Here is a 22,105-nt window from a genome sequence, read left to right as displayed (position 1 = left end):
TTCTACCTCTCTGCAGTAGCTGTTGTTGCTTGGTTCTGTCTCCACCCTCTGCTCCAACTGTCACAATCACAAAGCTAGCTAATTTTCCGATGTTTTAGGCCAATATTTCTTTTAAAAAACAGATTTGTCACTTCTTTCAACATTGCAGATGAAGAGATGTCTATGTCTTCTGTCTCTTATCTCACCTCCAGGTTTTGTGTCAGACTAGCAGAAGCAGTTGTTTTCTCTTTGCTTGTCTTTCAGGTTTAGATGTGCTGGAGAGCTTCTCTCTTTTTGGTGGTATAATAGATACTTTTGTTGCTATTTGTCCTCCTTTTCACTCTCTGTACCCTTGTGTTGCTATTCACAGGTTATCGCTTTCCTCTATTTTATTTTTTCATCTAAGAGTTGAGGGTATTTAAGGAGCTCATTTTGTGTGTGTGACCTTGCTGGTCGGCAGTTGGTTTCTCTCTCTCTCTCTCTCTCTCTCTCTCTCTCTCTCTCTCTCTCTCTCTCTCTCTCTCTCTTTCTCGCTCTCTCTCTCTCTCTCTCTGTTATACTGTAAATTCAGCCCTAAGCATTTAAAGGAGCTTTAATTTTTTACAGTGTGGGTCTTATTTTTGTATTTTTGCCCATAATTTCTATTAATAAGAATAACATAGCACTCACCAAGTTGATAGCTGAGTTCTGGGAACAGAGTGACATCACTGCTACAACAACCTCTGATAGGTCAAGAAACACAGACAGGTTGGAAACAAACCCTCAGATTAGACACATTTATCGGGAAGAGGAAGACAATGAGGGATTATTAGCAACATTTCCAGTTCACTTCATGTTTGACCTCCAAAAAGATGTTTAGATCAAGAGGTAAACCTCATTAAACTCAAACATATACTAATGTAATTCTTTCCCTTATTAAAATGATCATTATATAATGACTTGATGATGTTGCCGTCAATTCTTCACCACAGTTCCATTCTGCATTGGCAACGTTTCAGGTAGTCTTCAAGCAGCCTCTGCCTCACAATCCATATTTTGATGTATTTTGACCATTTTTGTATAAACAATTATTTCCATCACTAAATTACGTCTCTCTTTTGCCTTCACGTTTATAATCAAGAACTCTGCTAAAACAAAGTTTGAACTCTTTCCTCTCTGAGCTCCTTCATCCTTTTACAGCAGAAGTGAAGAAGCACAGCTGGCTGTCTCTTTAGTTTATATTCCAGCTTTGTTTAACTGGCTCAATAACTTAAACATGTTGTTCATGTATTTCTAAACCATTAGTCATTCACTCCCTGATATTAGCGGATACAGACATCAGCAAGAATTTAACATCTGAAGTATTGACTGGCATGTGTAGCTGACTGATAGTTTTACAGAAGCAGGTGTATCATGGGTATTGGAAGGGACTGGCAGTGGTTGCACTTGAGGAAGAATACTCATTTGGACAGTGCAAACTTGTTCATGGAGTGATGTCAGGGAGCAGCTTCCAGCCCTGTACTGGCTTGGCCTCTTGATCTTATGATGTGCCAACTGTGTGTCTTTCCTGCCTCCTGCCCCGCTGCTAATTTGAACCTTGATCTTGTCAACTGCAATCACACTGTAAGGTCTGAATGCAAATTCCTCTTCCTTCCTGGCCTTTTGTTCCCAGCTGTAATTGCATCCCATCTGATCACAATACAATATCTATCTCACAATACCTTCCCGAACCCTTTGATCAATACCTATTTACATAGTGTCTAATCACTGCTGTTGTTACCATAGAAAAGTGTTTCTCTCTCATTGCTCTGGCTCAGTTTACTGCCTCAGACACACTCTGTGTCGGTAAGCTCACCCTATCATGGAATACTAATAAATCACCTCCACTACAGCAAACTTTGAACAAGGACTTGAGTGGTTTTCTTCAACACACTTCAGTATCTTTTGCGATGTGTCAGCTGTCAGACTGTGGTCGATGCTGGGTCTTCCCCTCAGCCAGAGGAAGAGGATGTAGCTGTTAAGCTATGCTGTCAATACTGCTCAGGCCTGAGTGGATCATCAGATTCAGATTAATTAAATCTCACATCACAACTAGTTTGGAGCCAATCATGGTCCAGTATGCAGCTCACACAAGTGTGGTGTGGAAACTTGAAGCCTCCAGTGCACAAACAATGAGAAAGGACTTAACAGTGAAGTGTCCAGCAGTTCTTCATCTCTAACTTCACTATCATTGTGCAGAATAAGACCTATTTTCCTAATAAGACCTATTGTGGCTGCAGGCACAGCAGTGCACACTACCCTGATTTTCTGACCAGCTGAGGCCAAAGTTCACTTTAGTTGTAGCAAGTCAACAGGTCGAGAAGTTACTGTTGTGCTTCTCTGACTTCTCAGAGTGATGTAACTCTACTCACAGATCCTGCAGTGATGATCTGATGTCCTCAGCATGCCTGTAGCTGCTTTATTATAGGGCAAGAGGAGTGGTAGACAGGTGGCACTTTGTCATGCATGCTTATTTGCCGCTGCAACCTGAGATGATGATGGCTGAATAGTGATTTGACAGCTATCTGACTTCTCTGAATTCCTCATGTCTTCACCAGCAGAGAACAAACCAGTTCATGAGTAAAACAGTCTTGGTGTATTAATGGTCATGTTGCTAACTAGAGCTGAGCAATATGGACAAAATCAAATATCACAATATTTTTGACCAAATACCTCTATATGGAAATTGCAACAATATTGTAGGGATGACCATTGGTGCTTTCACATAATATTTAAACAATGAGATTTTTGACAAATAATCATCAGTAATACAGACGTAATGACTAAGTAGGTAAAGGCAAATAATAGAACAGCCAGAACATTAATCCTTTAATCATAGCATAACAGGGGATTAGGACAGCACACCTAGTCAACTGATTTTAATTTTGAATTGCCACACGGACGTTTCGGGCCAGGCGCCCTTCCTCAATCAACACGATCCACAACAGGTGGGCTTAATTACAGACATCCACAACTGACACAACAGGTTCATCCCAGCAGAGGAAGCCACACATATCAGTCATAACATCATAAACAAAATAAACAAAAAAGTAAAAATGACTTATGTCTGGTTCATAAGAAGACAAATAAAAATCAAATCTCATTCATGTGGCACATCATAGAGAATTATATACAGATCATGAAGAAAATATCTTGAGTTCATAAAAGGAAAATGAAATCTCCTATTCAATCCATTGAGAGTGTATCTGATATGTCCCCTCTCTGCCCCTGTAGCCTCCTCTCCTTGACATATTCACACTTTCTAAGAACATAGTTATGACATCTCATAGAAATCCAATAAACCCAAAACAAAACCAAATTCTGTTCAGTTCATGAGAAACAAATCAAAATACTACTACTATTACTATTACTACTACTACTACTACTACTAATAAGAAGAAGAAGAAGAAGAAGAGGAAGGAAAATAATAATTTAAAAAATAATAATTAAATAGAATGAAATAAAATGAAATGCAAACACCTCAATCATGTAGCAGATTCTTCACATAAAATAAATGAAACAAGTGATGAAGCATTATCTTCAATTTATAGAAAACAAGAGAATGAAATCTTCTCATTCAACCCCTGGGGAATGAGGGTATCCAGTACGTCTCCCTCTGTAGAAGGATTCTGTCTCTGTGGCATATTCGGTTTCAATACCCATGTAATGTAAGTCTGACAGACTATGGTTATGGCTGTTAAAATGCCCAGCCACTGATGATTTATCGTCATGACTGCAGATGGAACACTTATGCTCACAGATCCTCGTTTTAACTCTTGTTTTGTTTTACCAACGTAATATAAATTGCATGGACATCTTAATGAATAAACATATTTGGTATTGCATGTAATCCTGCCTTTAACCTTAATCTCAACACCAGATTTCAGGTGGGTGAAATGATTGCCCTTAATCATAGTATAACAGTGTACACAATTATGACAAAGAAAGGTACTGCTGGAAATCTGAGAGAAAAAGTGCATGTGACTCTTAGGTAAATCAGACTTCACTAAGAGATCATGTAAATTGGAGGACCTCTTATAAAAATACGTGGGTGGAATTTGGAATGCACTTGCAATGTCCAAAATCCACCAGTGTTCACTCACTACTTTTTGGAGTGACTTGGAGATGGAACTGAATGTAGAAACTAGTGCCAAGCCCTGAGAAGAGATCCCTGGAGAGCTCGGTTTAAGTAACTCTGATCGCTGAACTAGGTGTACCCTCTTAAGATGCTCGTCCAATAATGTCTCTCCACAAGCCCTACACTTAAAATGATCACACAACACTTTAGCATGTGACTAGAAAGATCCTCCAAATTACAGACTACAAGGTAAACCTCTTTTTAATGCTGGTGAGTGAAAACTCTTCAAATGTAAAAAAGTATTTCTATTGGTTTTCTTTTTATATACTTCCATGTGTATAGAGGTTCCCACTTCTTTCGCCAAAACATCCAAAAAAGAGACACATCCAAGATCAAAAGACATTGTAAAGTTAATAGATTCCTTCCTTGAGTTCATGTATGCATTAATTAAGTCATTAGCACTACCACTCCAAATGAAAAATCAATCATCTATATATAATATTTAATGATCTTAGAATAGGGATTATGATGATAATTTTGATTGTGAGGTGAGCGAGTCACATTGCTATTTTTCATGGATGTGTCTACTGTAGGTAGTTAACTAGCCATGTAAGATGATGATGATATCCCCATTTTAAATCCTGCCTACAAAGCTCTGATTGGTCGATTCTATCTCCAACCAGTGGAAACAGGTCTCAATGGGCTCAACACCAGACCTGTTGTCAGTGAACCAACGTAGGTGGTGATTCAAAGGTCTGGACCCAGGCAGCTTATCATCATTACATCATCTGTTGAAGAGTGGAACCTTGATCAAATGTGTACATAGAAGTTCTACTGACTGGAAACAGTGAGCGTTAATGAAATTTTACTGCAGGTAGTTCTCATAATAACAAACCCTGAAGCTGTCTTTATTGTCATGTATTCCGGCCACTTGAAGCACCATATTAACCTTGTGCAGTGTCTCTATCACAGAGGTCACTGTCCTTGATGCTCTTCATTCTTTCCTCACTCTCTATATTGCTGTGCATGCAGAATTCCCTCAGGGTTCATATTTTTTCTATTTTAATACGAGACACACGTCATAATTTACTATAATGATGAAGATAGCCACTTTGGATTGGTTTCCTCTGATTTCAGTCATCTATCACAGTCAACATCAAGCTGTGTTTTATTTGTGGTTAAAGTGACATTATCATTGCATGCTCAGAAGCACTCCTATCTTAATCTTGTAGATTCACCTCCAAAGAAGATCCTATGTCATTCATAGTTTCCTCTTCATGATGTCTGATAACATAAATGCACTACTAACAGCTTACAGTGCTCGAGTTTCCCACCAACATATAAAAACATGAAGTTAAATCATGAGTCTGCTGTTCTGTATTTTTCTTATTGTCAAAAAAAATCCCACAAAAAACCATCAGTATGTTAGTCTGTCTCTCAACTCTGTCTGCCTACTGAAGATATCAATCAACACACAGATATGAAGCCTCAGTCATTTTAATTTTAAAACTGCTGATCTCTGTAGTTTTTATCAAATGTGACTCAAAAAGGAGGAAATAGTGCATTTTTCTGGACTGTTTTCAGCAGCGGATGAATCCACATTTGGTGGATCTAGTGAGTGTTTCTGGCAGCGGGGTGGTGTGTGTGTGTGGGATTGAATCAGAATAAACTACAGTGTGTATTCATGGTAATAAAGGAACATGTCAGCCAGTGCAACAGTGTTGCTCATTGATACATGTTTTTAGTCGTTTTTGGACAACAACAGAGCTCTACGGCACAGAGGACTAAGATATATCAGACTTTGATACACACAATATTTGTTAGTTGATCAATTCAGAGAATTAAAACTGATTATCACCTGAGTTTGTGATGCTTCTGGGACATTTTCCAGAATCCTGCCAAATGATTGGTGCTGGAGTCAGTATCATCCTCCTCTGTTTAACTCATTCCCTGTGTGCTTGCTCAACAGTTATTGATTGACCTCTTATCCATCAACAACTGGTCTGAAGGCTTTAAGTACACAGCAGCATGAAGCCAGCACACATGCACGCTGTGTGGTTCTTAAAATATATGTGTGTGTGTGTGTGTGTGTGTGTGTTGTTTTGCTGTGTAGGTGTGTATGAGTCATATTAAAGCCTCCCTTCCTCCTTCTGGGATACAAACAGCTGCGTTAGAGATAAAGAAAGAGGAGAATATGTGTGTGTGTGTGTGTGTGTGTGCAGGCATACGCTGGAGCAGACTGCTATGTGCAGAACTATGTGAGTGGGCTTCCATTTTATTATTCATAATATGTGGTCGCTGTGTGGCGGCTGTGGCTCAGGAGGTAGGGCACTAATCAGAAAATCGGCAGTTCGATTCCCGCCTCCTCCAGTCCGCATGTCGATGTGTCCTCAGGCAAGAGACTGAACCCCTAATTGTTCCTGATGGCTGTGCTATCAGTGTGTGAGTGTGTGTGATGAGATTTCCTCTGATGGGCAGGTTGAGATCTTGCATGGTACCACTGTACCCATTTAGCATATGAATGTGTGTGAATGGGAGAATGTGATTCATGGTGTAAAAGCTGTTTGAGTGGTCGGAAGACTAGAAAGGGTGCTATACAAGTACAGTCCATTTACCATCTGTGGAATCCCTTTGCAGTGTTGTTAATAACCTACTGTGCACTTTTATATGCGACTGCTTCTGTTACTGAACAAAACATGTTTGATTCAACATTGGTGTGTGATAGGTCTTTCCCAGAGAGAAACCTCTGCAGCACAGGAGAACAAGCCCAGTCACTGCTCTGAGTTTCTCTTTTTAACAGAAATATCACCTTCATTCACTTATTTCCAGTTTCTTCTACAGTACTTTTGTGCAAAGAGGAATAATTAGTAAATGAAAATAGAATTTCTTTTAGAGAAGGGAAAGTGTTCTCCACTGAGTGGTGAGTATGACATATCTCTGTTGTACTGATGGAATTAGGCTAATGGTGTGTTCATTATACTGAATTTATCAAGACAACAGGTAAACATGGAGGGAGAGTTTTATGTGAAATGGTTGCAGATCAGAAAACAGAGAGGCTTCTCACTGAAATATGATCAAATGCTTCTAACACAGAGGAAATGAGAAACAAAGACCTGTCTCCTATCAAACCCTGGATCTCTCTGCACTTGAGGTTAACAGAGACCCGGCCATTTTTGAGAACTCAGGGTATGTGTAATGCTACTGGCATTAGAGTAGGTTGTCTGCAAATCCACAAAGAAAGCCCATCATGAAGCTAATTGAAATCATCAGAGTATGCCTCATACATCCACATAGTTGGATTAAAAGCATAATCACATTATGGTATTTACAGGGGCTCTGCCTTAATTTCATTGCTGCTTTAATCATATTATAGTTTTGATGAATGGACACATTTTAAAAGCCTGTTTGTTATCTTTCTTGTCTATCAGTAGGGGTGCTGTACACATACATTAGGAGTGTTACTTTGGAAGCAGTACGTGAGAGTTGAAATATATCCTATAATATGTTACATTAGATGACGGCTGTGGCTCAGGAGATAGGGTGTGTCATCCACTAATCAGAATCATTCTCTCTGCAGGTTGGAATGGGTGGAGATCATCGAGCCGCGCACGAGGGAGCGCATGTACGCCAACCTGCTAACAGGCGAGTGCGTGTGGGACCCTCCGCAGGGCGTTCGTATCAAGCGGACCGGCGACAACCAGTGGTGGGAGCTGTTTGACCCCAACACCTCACGCTTCTACTACTACAACGCCTCCACCCAGCGCACTGTTTGGCACCGGCCCCAGGGCTGCGACATCATCCCCCTGGCCAAGCTGCAGACGCTGAAGCAGCACACTGATGGCACCAACCCCCGTCCTGCAGGAGGAGGAGGAGGAGGAGGAGGAGGTGGTGGGAGAACGTCAGCTGACAATAGCCCAGGACGGAACAGCGGGGTCAGCCGAGAAGGAAGCACCTCCTCCTCCCTCGACCAAGAGCTGTCTGAAAAACAGGGTAACAGAGAGGAAGCAGACAGGTAAGACTGTTGCTGGCAGGGCCTGGCAAACAAACCTGACCAGCAGATGATGTTGCCTGGCACTTCATCCCCCCCAAACACAACATATAAATACATAAATCAACTGTCAACTGAGAGCGCTACTACTGGAACAAATAATACCATGTGTATTAGTAGTAGTAGTGGGTGGATGTCTAAGTTTGAATTTGTTAAAGGGGGATGTTCAAGCTAAAGCTAACAAATACATGAACACATTTAACAATCAAGTTACAATGTTTGTAAAATCAGTGTATCTTTGTGCTCTTCACACTAGAGCCACATCTGAAGCAGCATTCCTCCATCGTGCTGATGATGCACATGTAGCCATGTGTCCAGTTTATGAAACATATGAAACCATGTATACATTATTACTAATGATAAGGATGTGAAGGTTAATGTTTTATCTTATTGCTTTCTCTGGGTCATCTTTTCTCTTGAGAATTGGGAATTTAAAAAAAAAAAACTCTAGAGACCGTCCTCCCAAGACAAACAACACAACAGGTTGTAATGTCAGTCGCCCAAAAATAACATATAGTTACATTTGAGTGACAGCTGCTATCTAGCGGCTGTAGTAATTGTGTACCGGAGCAGTAGTGCAGTTCAGATGACGTGTGTATATATATATATATATATATATATGTATGTGTGTACAAATTTCCTCATTCAGAGGAGGAGGGGTGGATGGAGGCATTAACCCAACAATGGACATTGTAACAGGAGACTGCTCTTTGTTTCCTGTTTCCAACTATGATTGATTTCTAACTACGATCGTCCCCTAACCTTAACCCTGTTGTTATTGTAGCCATGACGACGAAGGTGGCCTAACTTTAAGGAAGTAGTAACTTCAACCCACACCGCATGTTTGTGTGGGAGTGGGGGCCCAGCCTATTTGACATTTTGTCACGTGACTCTGATGATGGATAGTATAACCCCACTTTATACGCCACCTTTACTTTTCACCCGTATTACCATACAATAAGCTCAGCATTACGTCTTGAGTCCACTTGACAGGTCTGTGTCGTGTTCCGGCTGCAACATGGCATCATTTCCCTCCTCTCTCACCTTCAGAGCGTCTCACCTGTCTTTACGCTCAGTTTGATCTCTCTCTGTCTCACCCTCAGCATCCAATCATCCCGCCCCTCTCCCTCCATCTAACCAGGCTGGTTTGCTGTAATCTGCTGCAGTCTGCAGTGATTGGTGGATATGCCTGGCTGGGGTCACAGTGTCCTGTAAATGTGTCTCTGCCTCAGCAAGAGGATGCCACACACACAGAGTACACAGTGTGTGAGTGCCCTAGCTGTTCTAACCAGTTATTCACATTGTGTCCACTCAGAGGAACAGCAAATCACTGCTTTTAGAGACAAAATTACAGACTCTGGCCGTATGTAGCTCAAGGAGAACATGTGTTGTGAAACAGACTTGCTGCCATTTTATTAACAAGCCTGACGGAGCCCAGATACTGCAGTGTTGGTAACACCTCAAAATGTGAGTGTTGCATGAATTAACATATCAATGATTTTGAAATTCATAGTTGTATGATTTATAGAGAGGGTTCTCTGGGGAGCATGAATGTGTTCAGTAAGTTTCATGGCAATCTGCCTATTAGATCTAGATATTTATCAAAACCTCTGGAGACCATGAATATCTTGATGACTAGCGAGCATGAAACTTGTCACTCAGGACCAAAGTTAAAGATAAAAGTGTCACTGTAAATTGTTTTGATTGACAGCCCATTTACTGGGACAGAATATTATGCCTTTTTCCCAAGGCAAGATTTAGCTGCTTTAATTGTACCATGTCATGGCAAACCGTGAACACATCACCTCACAGCAGGAAGAGCCGTACTGCTGCGGTCTTTGCATCAAAGCCGACCACCACCAACCTGAGATGATCTCCTCCCTTAAACCAGCCGTGTCTTGCACTAAACTCGCACTCAAGTCATGTGTGTCTGTGCCGCTGACCGGAGATTAAAGTCTGTGTGGGGCTTCTCGATCACCTACTGGTTAAAATACATTCCACATAACCACAGCATCCACGGATTGCATCCCAATGTAGACCTTTGTTGCATCTCATACCTCTCTCTCTCTCTCTCTCTCACTCTCTTTACTGGTCACTTTAAACTGTATCAGGACTGTGTTAAGTCACCGCTGATGAAAACATTTCCAGCAGCTGCTCTGTTACAGTGAAGGAGACATTGGAGTTAACAGAGCTTTGTTAGCAGTGCTCTTCTTTAATAAAATTTGGTCTACACTACAAGATATGTAAGTTTAGACACTCTTTGGTCAGCTTTAAAGGACCAGTGTGTAGGATTTAGTGGCATCTAGTTGTGAGGTTGGAGATTGCAACCAAATAAATACCCCTCCCCTCTCCCTCCCCTTCTGCAAAACTTGTGAAAAATGTGAAAGGCCCTCTCTAGAGCCAGTGTTTGGTTTGTCCATTCTGGGCTACTGTAGAAACATGGCAGTGCAATATGGCGGGCTCCGTGGAAGAGGACCTGCATCCTATGTGGATATAAAGTGCTTATTCCAAGGTAACAAAAACATGACAATTCTTATTTTCACGTGATTATACACGAATTGAAACATACTTATGAATATTATATTCTATTTCTGCCAAGTCAGTTCTGCCAGATGCCACTTAATTCTACACACAAAGTCCCCCTACACTGAAAAATGGGTTTTGTTTCTGTGCACAGAAGTTTGTGTTTGCTTGCCACAAGCATCCCCACCCTGATAGAAAAACTGCATCAGAAATACCTGCACACACTGCACAGTCGTTAAAGGCAGAACATGATGTACTTTATGGGATGGTGATGTCAGTTCGTTAATACGTCCATTCATCTGTCCAACATGATCCTCCAGAGCAACATATCTGAACCTGCACATGCTCTGCACACAGATATTATCTGTTCAGTACAAACACTGAAAGTAGAGTTAAAAGGCTTCATATTCTTTGTCTTATTGCTTATTGCTAGTTCTAGCAGTTAGAGGTCCAGCAGTGCATTTAATGTGGAGGCTGAGTGTCAGCATTCACTCTCTCCAGAGACTGTCCTCAGCCAGTGAAGGAGAGCAGGACAGGCAGTTTGTCATAGACCACACAGCTTCCTCTCTGACAGATGGGAGCTATTGACCTCTACATAGCTCTACCTCTCTGCACACACCAAGGAGGCTATTAAAGAGAGGGAGGGAGGGACAAATGGAGAGGCCAGACAGAGAGGGGGAGAAGATGGAGAGTTGAAAAAGACGAGATGAAGAAGAGAGAAGGTGAAAACAGAGATCATTTCACACATCAATGTGTCCTCGCATTTGAAATAAGTCCATCTAAAGTTTGACTAAAACTGAAACTAACAAAGTAGCCTGTAATATCCTGTAATCTAAATAAGTTGGTTTCCACAGCTGAACATTTGATTATTTGTTAAATTCACACACCTTCACTGTGAGGAAAAGCTCTGTTAGGTCTGTCTGCCTTGTCCTCTCACTGCACTGTCAGCCTGCTCTGACAGACACACAGCCCAAAAAAGAAAGTCAGAAAGCAGCCTCTTCTATCACTAACAAGGTTCAAATCTGTGAGCCACTCTTCTAAAAACAAGGTCTGGGCAGAGGAGAAAGCTGGCTACTGTTCAGTGATTGACTGTTGGACTTTAAGCACTGGTAATATGCAGGTGAGCTGAAGGCATCTTGTGTAGATGCAGAGAGAGCACTAGCTGCTGCTGCTGCTGCTGCTGCTGCTGCTGCTGCTGCTGCTGCTGCTGCTGCTCTGCTAGCTAGCTGTTCACACTCCCCCTCCTGTGTAGATCTTACACAAGTAGTCTGTCCAATATTTTTGCAGCTGTTTTTATTCAACCTGATTACATAACCCAATTTACACTGACTGTTGGAGTCTTGACTGGTCCTGAGAACCTGTTCTCCAACCATCTGTGACAGCCAAATATCCCAACCCCTGGTTAGTAGTTAATGTTTAGACAAAAAGGGACGCATGCAAAGACAAAATCTAGAGAAGGGACCTCATCCTCAGCAACAACACTTTTCTCTTTTGATTTCCTGGACATTGGTTCTCTGTCAGTCAGACTTTCCACCTAAAACAACAGCTGTAAAGCAAAGCTGAGTCAACCTCATCACACCAAGATCTCATCTGGTCCTTACTCTTCCACCTTTTTTAAAAAAAACTACATTTTCTCTGTATTATGTTGAAACTGACAGAAGTATATGGCATCCATCATTCTTTATTTCACTGAAACTTTGCTTTTGATTTACAACTTAACATATTATTTAATACAATAAAACAAATGAAAATGGCATGGCCAAAAATATTGGTACCCTTAGCTTAATATTTTGTAGCACAGCTTTTGGAGGCAACAACTGCAGTCAAGCCCTTTCTGTAACTCTGTAAGGTTTCTACACTTCTCCACTGGTAGTTCAGCCCACTCTTCTTGAGCGAACTGCTTCAGTTCTCTCAGGTTTGATGGGTGTCGTCTTCCAACTGCAAGTTTCAGCTCTTTCCACAGATGTTCAATGGGATTCAGATCAGGACTCATAGCAGGCCACTTCAGAACAGTCTAACATTTTCTTCTCATCCACTCTTGGGTGCGTTTTGATTTATTGTTTGGGGTCATTATCCTGCTGGAAGACCAATGACCCATGATGAAGACACAGCTTTCTGACACTGGGCTGCATGTTTCACTCCAAAATGCAAAAGAGAGAGAGAGAAAATGAAATAAGGAACATTTACTTTAACAAGTTCAACTCTGTAATTTCTGATTTCAAAGAGCTTTAATGACCTCTCAAAATTAAAAATACTCCTAGGAGAAGGAGACAGGACATATCTTGCTGTCCAATATATATCAACATGCCACAACCACACACACACTCACACACATTGTAGGATAGGCCCATAGGCCCATGTTCAGTGTTAGTGGTTATTCTTTTGCAGCAGTGCTGTTGTTTAGTTTGTTGCTTTTAAGTTTGTGCAGTTACCCTTGTTAGGACATTGCACTGACTTCCATTAACTGTGGACAACCTAACCCAAACCCAAACCCTAACCTTAACCATAACCAATTCATGTCTAACCCTAACCTCAACCTAACCTCAACCTAACCTCAACCTAACCTCAACCTAACCTCAACCTTAACCAGGACCTCAGAAATGATGTTTTGCCTCATTAGGACTGGGCTTTGGTCCCCATGAGGACTACTGGTCCCGACAAGGTCGGTGTTTATACCAGAAAAGGTCCCAATGAGGTAACAAAAACACACACGCACACACACACACACACACACACACACATGCGCACACACACACACACACACACACACACACACACAGCAATGAAAACTAGCCAGTGGAGTGACAGTTACCATGTGGTCTGGAATACATGTAAACTGATGTACACGAAACCTTTTCATGTTTTGTGGCATGTTGCAGACCATGAAGTGCAAATGACATTCTGATAATATGAAATATGTCAATGCAGTTATTATTGGCCTATCTCAATAGAAACAATAAGCAGTAAGCAAGATGAATTCAGACCAGATCATTACTTTTACAAAGATGACATATGTCATGACACAAGCAACCATTAAGTAAATCAGTGAGACCTGCTACAGCGTACCTGACCTTGAAGGCTGACTGTGTGGAGCTTGAGGGATGACTTACAGTGCTGGCAGCTCTCAGTCCAGTGGCAGACCCTTTATTCCAGCCTCCATGGCCTTCATACTGTGCCTGGCAGTGGTTTGAAGTTTGAAATAGAACCACCTCTTTGCTAGCTTTGACACATGCCGTTTGTAGTATTAATCCAAGCCTCTACTCCTCTACTCACAATGTTGCAATCTACAGTACAAGCGCTATGCTTTGTCTTGTAACTAACAGTGTGGTGCACACAGTGCTTAGAATTAAGCCTGCAATTATCGATAGTTTTCATTACTGATTAACGTATCAATTTTCAACATATATACAGTATATACAAATCGATCCACTCTATCAATTATGAAAAAATGTCCACCTCAAGTTACTCACGGACCAAAGTGATGTTAACAAGCACAAATATATTCAGTTTGCAATGATATGGAACAGAAAAGCAGCAAAATCTCACATTTGAGAAGCTGGGACCAGAGAATGATCGACAAGTTTACTTCATAAATGATTAATGGATTATCAATTATCAAAATTGCCATCAGTTGACTTTCTGTTGATTACACAATTAATCAACTCATTATTTTAGCACTACGGAAGACTGCTACTCTTATTTAGGATTTTTTAAAGGGGATTTTGTTATTATGCTTTTCCTTATTTTCAGACATATACATAATGTCGCAATGTCAGATATGTTAAAAGTGGCCGACGTGTCAAATAACGAGGTATAAGTATGTAGCAGTAATCCCTGTGAGCAAAGAGCAGCAGCTTCAGACTGCTCTGAACGCTCAGTTGCCAACGGTTTTTTCTACTTTCAGCCTGAGCTGACGTGAGTTCGTGACAGATTTCATTATATGGACATCTGCCACGTGCACAGCGCTCGTTGTGTTTGCGTTTGCTGCTCCGCTCCGGGAGTAGCCATGACGCCATTACACAGCACAGCAAAGTAAAATAAGTAGTTTACCTGTTGGAGGTGTGCTGGTTGTCTGTAGCTCTCCATAAAACATCTCACTGTGGCTGTTTCTGCTTGTACTATTCCTCCCTGCGTTATTTCTAACTGATCTGCTGAACAAATAGCTCCAAATAGCTCCATATGTTGTTATTTCGACCTGTATTTAGCGCCACTAATGAAGCTCCACTAATTCAGTGAGGAACACGTTTTTACTTCCTGTAAATTCTTCACAATAAAGGTCTCCCATTAGTCAGTCATTTAAAAGCTCTTTGAAGCAGTAAAGCAGGAAATGTTTGGTTTGCATTGACTTAAAGTTACACAACTCTGATACGTAAAGCTGGCCAATCAGAACAGAGTGGGCTCATCGGGAGGGGGGCCTTAAAGAGACAGGAGCTAAAACGGAGTGTAAGAGAAACTGTGTATATTGAGGGGCTGCATAAAGGGCCAGTATAAGATAAATAAGGAGTTTTTTGAACTTTGAATGCAGAGCTACTCTAGTGGAGTCCAAAAATAAAAATTTAGAGCTGAAATGAGCATAATAGGTCCTCTTTAAGGACTTCATATATACAGTATTAAAGGATAATTTAGTATGAAATTCCCCTTTTGTGTTTTCCCAGACACTCTGTCCTTACTGAGCTGCAGTGGAGGGATGGTAACACACAAAGGGAATTTAGTGCTAAGAAGACTTAAACTTTGGAAAGCACCCAGTGGATTTGTCAAACTCAGACTGCCGAAGCCTCATATTAGCTTCAGCTGAAGGTATTTTTGCACAGAATGAGGATTGTGGGTTTTGTCCCTATTTCTCACATTGATGTCAAACTAAAAGAGATGGCTTCATAGGCAGTGTTGAGAGGAAGAATCATTACACTGTACAATGACTCAATGTACATAAGGATGAGGATGTGTTACTATTTAATGGCAAATTGTGTGGAACACTCATGTAAGCTCAGTACCAACATTTTTACAGGGAGTATAAACAACTCAGTTTCAAGTCTTTTATTACATTAAAAAAAACATCAAGCAGAAAAAAATAGGAGCTATTTCTGAACTCTTAGACATCTTAAAAAAAAGCTCATGTGATCAGCCCACAGATTAATAAGGCTTAGTTGTAGTGCATTATGGCTGCACAACACAACAGCTGATAATGCAGCAACTGAAATCATTTAATTTCTGTGGAATTTCTGCTGTTAGTGGACTCACATGCCAAGATGAAGTAAAGCAACGTGGCACGCAGTTCAAATTTGTTTAATTTTAACATATGAATTTGTTGACATTTGAGTGAACAGAGAGAGCTGGAGAGACCAAAATAGATGAAGCTATAGTATTATATGTTGTACCCAGCAGTGGAAGAAGTATTTAGATCATTTACTTGATGTAGTGAAAGTATTGTAGTAAAAGTAGTGGTTTGGTCCTTCTGACTGATATATTATTATATATGACATCATTAGATTATTAATAGTGAAGCATCAGTGTTAGAGCAGCATGTTACTGTTGTAGCTGCTGGAGGTGGAGCTAGTTTACACTACTTTATATACAGTTAGCTAGTTTAGTCCAGTGGTTCCCAACCTAGGGGTCGGGCCCCTCCAAAGGGTCAGCAGATAAATCTGAGGGGTGGTGAGATGATTAATGGGAGAAAGAAGAAAAAACAAAGTTCTGATACACAAATCTGTTTTCAGTTTTTGGACTTTTTCTCTAATCTTTGATTTTTGCTGAAATATTGGATCATTTGAACATTTATTGAAATGAAAGCATGTGAGAAGTTTAGAGGGAAAAATCACTATTTGGTGGAGCTGTTAACAACTCATAGACATGTGAAATGTGACCCCGACTACACACTGCTTTTTGTAAGACGTCAAAAGCCAAAAAGGTTGGAAACCACTGGTTTCATCTTTAACAATGTGTTGTATTTTAAAAGCTTGTTATATTATCCATTGTGTCAAATCTTCATCTGAAAAGTAACTAAAACTGTCAAATAAATGTAGTGGAGTAGAAAGTACAATATTTCTTAAATGTAGGGGAGTGGAAGTATAAAGTAGCATCACATGGAAATACTCAAGTATAGTACTAGTACCTAAAATTGTAAAGAAATGTACAATATTTAGTTACTTTACACTTAGTTACTGTCACACCATCCAGTTTGATGTCACCATGTTCTGCTGGAGTATAAACTGCTCCAAAAGATATGCAGTATAAGACAGGTGTCAGTGATACAAATACTGTCACTTACCTTGAACCAACTGTTTTATTGTCGTATTGTAAATGGCACATGAACATTAATATACACTACATCGAACCTCCAAAGGAGTTTTTGCTGTGCCGCTGTGTTATGTCTGGGCATTAAGATTTGGTTGTATGTCTACAGCAGGTGTGTGTCACTAACGGCGGAAACAGGCATTCGGCTTATGCATGTGAATAATTGCATACTCATTTAGATTTATATAATAAAACATATGAACACAGATGCATGTTTTTTGCAAATGTGAAGAAAAGACTATATGTGTCTTGTCACTTCTCTGCATATGTTTTGAATCATGAATGTAGTTTGATGTATTTGCTCATGATTCCATGACTCTCTTACTTTGACTCAAAGACACTCAGAGCATCCAAATCAGGACAACCACAAGTGACTTGTTGAGTATCAGATGGTATTATCTTGTCTTCCTTGGTGTTGTGGTTGCAGTGAGATGTGATGTGTTATGTAAGTCACAGCAAACAGCCACAGGGGGAAAGATATTGTTTAGCCCGAGCACCAAGTGGTGCAAAGACCCTATTGTATTTGAAGGAATTATTATTATGATTTTTATTTTCCGGATTCAAAGGCATTTTTGAGGTGCTAGGGGTGCTTGAAAACTCACAAAACTTTGCACATGCATCAGAAATAGCTGATATGGGTCTTGGCATTGGGTGTTGCAAGTTGGTTCAGTAGCGCCCACTAACAATTTTCAAAGTCAAAGCTCTCAATTTTAAATTTGACATAGATGAATGAAATTTATTAGTCAGATGTAAATCTCCAGATTTTTTACCTTTTGCAGGCGTTGTACTTTAAAAAATTCCTCTGAGCAACTTCAAATTTGGTCGGTGACATCTAAAGACCTTTGCAACGCTAAATTGTGAAGCGTTTTAGTTTTCATGGAATGTTGTTGCTGTGACGACATAGCGAATTTTGATGTTAAGCCATGAAAGAGGAAGTTGTCGTAACTCAAATGTACATTTTCCAATCTGCCCCAAATTTCTTATGCTTGATAAGAGTCTCAGCCTGAACTAATTTACATGTCAATATTGACTCATAGTCATAGCGCTACCTACTGGCAACAGGAAGTTACAGGTGCTATACTTTTATTACCTCTGCCTAGCAGGTTAACCAGGTCCACCTTAAATTTGGTCAGAAAAGCTTGATGTTTAGACATGAAAAAGAAACCGTTGTAACCCGACTCCACATCGTCAGATCTTTCCCAAATTTCACGTTTGATAAAAGTCCTGGTCCGAATACATGTACAGGCCAGTATAGCACCACCTACTGGCAACAGGAAGTTATAGGCCCCATACTTTTACAAACTACTCCTGGCAAGTTGACCAGATCCACCTAAAATTTGGTCAGCTAAGTTGTAATACCTTGATGATGCTAAATAGAGAAGCTTTTGAGTTTTCATCAAATGCTGTTGCCATGGTGATACATTATTCAATATGAAACAGGAAGCTGTTTTTGAGGTGCTAGGGGTATTCGAAAACTCACAAAACTTGGCTCACACATCAGAACCCGTGAACTTCCAAGAATATACAGTGATTGGGTTCATACATCTTTGGTGGGCTCCACAGCACCCCCTAATGTGTTGCAGGCTGTAGTTGGGATAAAGTTGCTACGATATTCACAAAATTTGGTATGCACGTTGCTCTCATCATTTTGGACATATTTTCATCAGCTCCACCCAACTGGGACTCAGCCATGCTGAATTTTGTGTGTTTTTCCTGTATTTTATGCAAACATTTTCAAACTCCTTTAGAGGGTTTATTGGATTCATTTGAAATTTGGTTGATATAACCCATCAGACTAATGTGAAACTTAATTGCAAAGTAAAGTCAATACCTCGAGTGATGATGTCATACGTGATGTGACAACACGCCAATTTAGGCACTTTACATGTATGGAACTTTTCGAAACTTTTCTTAGAGGATGTAACAGGTCAACCTCAAATTTGGTCAGCAAAATCTCAAGACCTTCATAATGCCAAATTGCAAAGCTTTTGAGTTTTCGGGGAACGCTGTTGCCATGGCAATGCTGAAATTACCATGAAAGAGGAAGCTGTTGTAACTTGACCTTACATTACACTTGACCAAATTTCTCATGCTTGATAAGCGTTTAGCCCTGAAGACATCTGCATGCCCATACTGAGTCATGGTCATAGTTCCACCTGCTGACAACAAGAAGTCAGCCTTATGTGACAAACATTGTCCAATTTACATGAAATATACATGGTATGGTCTATGCATGATATACAGCAATATGACATATAATTAGTGGGTGTTCTCTAGCGCCACCTAGTGGACACAGGAAGTGAAATTTAAAGGGGACATATATGTTCATGTTAAAAGTGAAATTCGAAGTATGTGTTCATTGTACATTTGATATGCAGCAACATAATGTAAATTTAGTCTGTGTTTTCTAGCACCACATAGTGGACACAGGAAGTGATATTTATCTCCTACAAGCAATGTACAATATTCGTGAAAATGTATATCCATGTCAGTTTCCCTCATTTAAATGTATTGCTGCGTATCAACTGACTTCCAGCAGCGATACCCTGGCTGTTGCTCCCTCTGACGCCATGAAGAGCAAGGGCCTGTTCGTCACTGCTTGCAGCTTTAATTGTATTTGTCTTTGATCTCCACAAACTGGCTGAAAAGCAGACTTGGTCAGAATCAGAGCTGCAGTCATTGAAGCACTGTGTGTAATTTGATAGCTCACTGTTTTGTTGACGTAGCCTGTGCACAACATACAGGAACATTCTGTAGAATCACTTCAACGCAGTTTGAAACACTTGGATTGTCTTTATGTATGAATAAAAAAACATTTATTGAACAAACAGATATAGTTGACCCCAGTCCCACTCAATATTACTGTCTTATATGACTTATATAACAAAAATACAAGCTGAAGAAAGTACAGATAAAAGTGCTGTTTCTTCCATGGTGAGTCACCTGCCAGACTAAGGTCACCTGTAACAACAAAAGCCATCGGATAAAGGTGAATGACAGGAACAAGAATGAATAAAAACACCATGATCTGTCCTCATACATACTGTCAGTCCCCTGCCTCAGCAAGAGAGAGGCTCCACTGCTGGCCAGTGGTGCCAAAAGAAAATAAATAGAAGACATACTCACTCCAAAACTCTATGTCTATGTTTAAAAACTAACATGTATTCATGTTTTTGTGTGTAAAATGAGCTGCTGTGTTTAGCAGTGTGTTGGTAAAGTTGACTGTGTGGACTCAGTATTGAACCATACATGGAACCAATTGTAAAAAAAAAAAAACTAATTTATTTATGGACACATTTTTTGTATCAGAATTTTGGTTTGAACACAACATATTATATCCACATTCTTTCTATCCAGACATATGATATAATTGAATTATAAAGTCACATTTGTTTTGCTAGATTACTTTTTTACTTACAATCCTGACATTTAAAAATAAATCATTTGATAAATTTCATGTATTTACTTATTCATGACAAACGTTTTAACAGTCATGGGATATGGAAAGTAGGATTTTCATAGGAATGAAATTATTTCACCAACATTGAGAAAGTCTTCCCTTCTTTTCCATAAACTGAGTTGTACCAAAGTTTGATTTTGTGAATCATTCCACTCATGCTGTTTATGAAAGAATTCCCGCCTTTCCCATCTGTATCTCCTCTGTGCCCGTCAATGTGGGATTTGTTGTTGCCCTTGAGAAATGTCTCAGTCAGTGTAATCTATGTGAGCAGTGTTTTATTAGAGAAAAGGGAAATGAAGGAGAAGGATCTGCAGGCTGACTCTGCAGTGACAGAGACAGATGGAGACAGATTGGAAGAAGCACAGAATGTGTAAGTTGATTTGAAGGTCAAATGATTGTGAATAATTTAAGGATAAGGATGGTGAGAACAATGTTCCCTGTGTAGTTGGTTAGAAGACTAGCAGACAGAGAGAGAGAGAAGAGGTGGGTATATGAAAAAGTGGAATGATGGAGAAAGAGAAGCCTTCGACCACAGAGGTGGAAAGAAAGAAAATGAGTTAGAGCTCTGTGAGTCTGGAGCATGTTGTAATGCTTAATCCTGCCTTCTTTGTTTCTCTCTCTCTCTCACACACACACACACACGCACAGACACACACATATGCATATTAACATCCACAAGTACACAAACACTCACATTCACGCTGCCACTATTCAGTGCTGGCCCTGGGGATCAGTGTGTGGAAGTATTTGGAGATGGAGGGTGGCCAACGCTGCAATTGATTTCACACCTCCCTCCCTTTCGCCTAATTCACCTCTTGTTCTTCATCTCACACCACTCTCTCTTCCTCCTGTTGTCTGACTAACAAGCAGAATGTGAGGGCCCACTCACTGAAAGGACTGAATTAGTGGATGTGAGCTGATGAAGTAATGCTCTGTTGTTGCCAGAGGCTGCTGTTTAGAGGATGGTAGCTGTGTCCCTGCATCAAATATTACTGTCCCTAGAAAACCTTCAGCTCCACATACTTTTGCTTCAAGTGAGATGTGATGGATTGAAAACTGGTTATAATCCAGCATGATACATGAATACAGTTTCACTACAGAGTAATATTAAGGCAATTTTCTGAAATTTTTTGTCATGTCATCCATTGGAAGCCAAAAATACCCAGACTAAACTAACTTTTAATGACCATTAACAATCATGGGGAAAGTTGCTTTAAGGTATACTATGCAGGATTTTCTTAAAAAAAACTCTGTCTCTCCTCTGCTCCACTCTGCTCTCTGTATCTGTGTCATGGATAGGGATGGGAATCGAGAACCGATTCCAAATTATAATTTGGAATTATATACCTCAAAGCTAATCAGTTCCTCTTATCAATGCCCGGGCATGTGATGTTGACAGAACAAAAAAGGCGGAACTCAACTGGAGGGGAAGTGCAGCCTCTGGACTGCCTACACACTGCACATGCTAAAGTTATCTTCAGCTATCTTGTAATTCTTTTTCAAAAAGGCAGCGGCTACAAACATGTTTTGATTAACAATTACCTTTGCGAGACAAATGTGAAGTATGTCGTGAACTTTGTATGCCGTCACCCAGAGGCTAACATTAGTGGAGTGGAGCAGAGCAGCGATCAGCAGTAACAAAGGAGATCAGCTGACCAACAAACATTGCAGCAGTAAACATCTTAAACCAACTCTGAGGTGAAGAAAA

The 22,105-nt window shown here is 40.3% G+C and overlaps 1 protein-coding gene across 1 annotated transcript in view; it reads left to right on the top strand.

The window, feature by feature from the left end:
* arhgap39 (Rho GTPase activating protein 39) overlaps positions 1 to 22,105 on the top strand; it is a 105,582-nt gene that overhangs the window by 56,876 nt on the left and 26,601 nt on the right. The window contains exon 2 of the mRNA XM_067598022.1: positions 7,653 to 8,087. Within this exon, the coding sequence (XP_067454123.1) occupies positions 7,653 to 8,087 (435 nt within the window). The remainder of the gene's footprint in view (positions 1 to 7,652; positions 8,088 to 22,105) is intronic.

Source organism: Thunnus thynnus, chromosome 8 (assembly GCF_963924715.1).
Source record: "Thunnus thynnus chromosome 8, fThuThy2.1, whole genome shotgun sequence".
Lineage (NCBI taxonomy): Eukaryota > Metazoa > Chordata > Actinopteri > Scombriformes > Scombridae > Thunnus > Thunnus thynnus.
The sequence above is the reverse complement of the archived record's forward strand: the minus strand, read 5'-3'. Positions and strand labels throughout refer to the sequence as shown.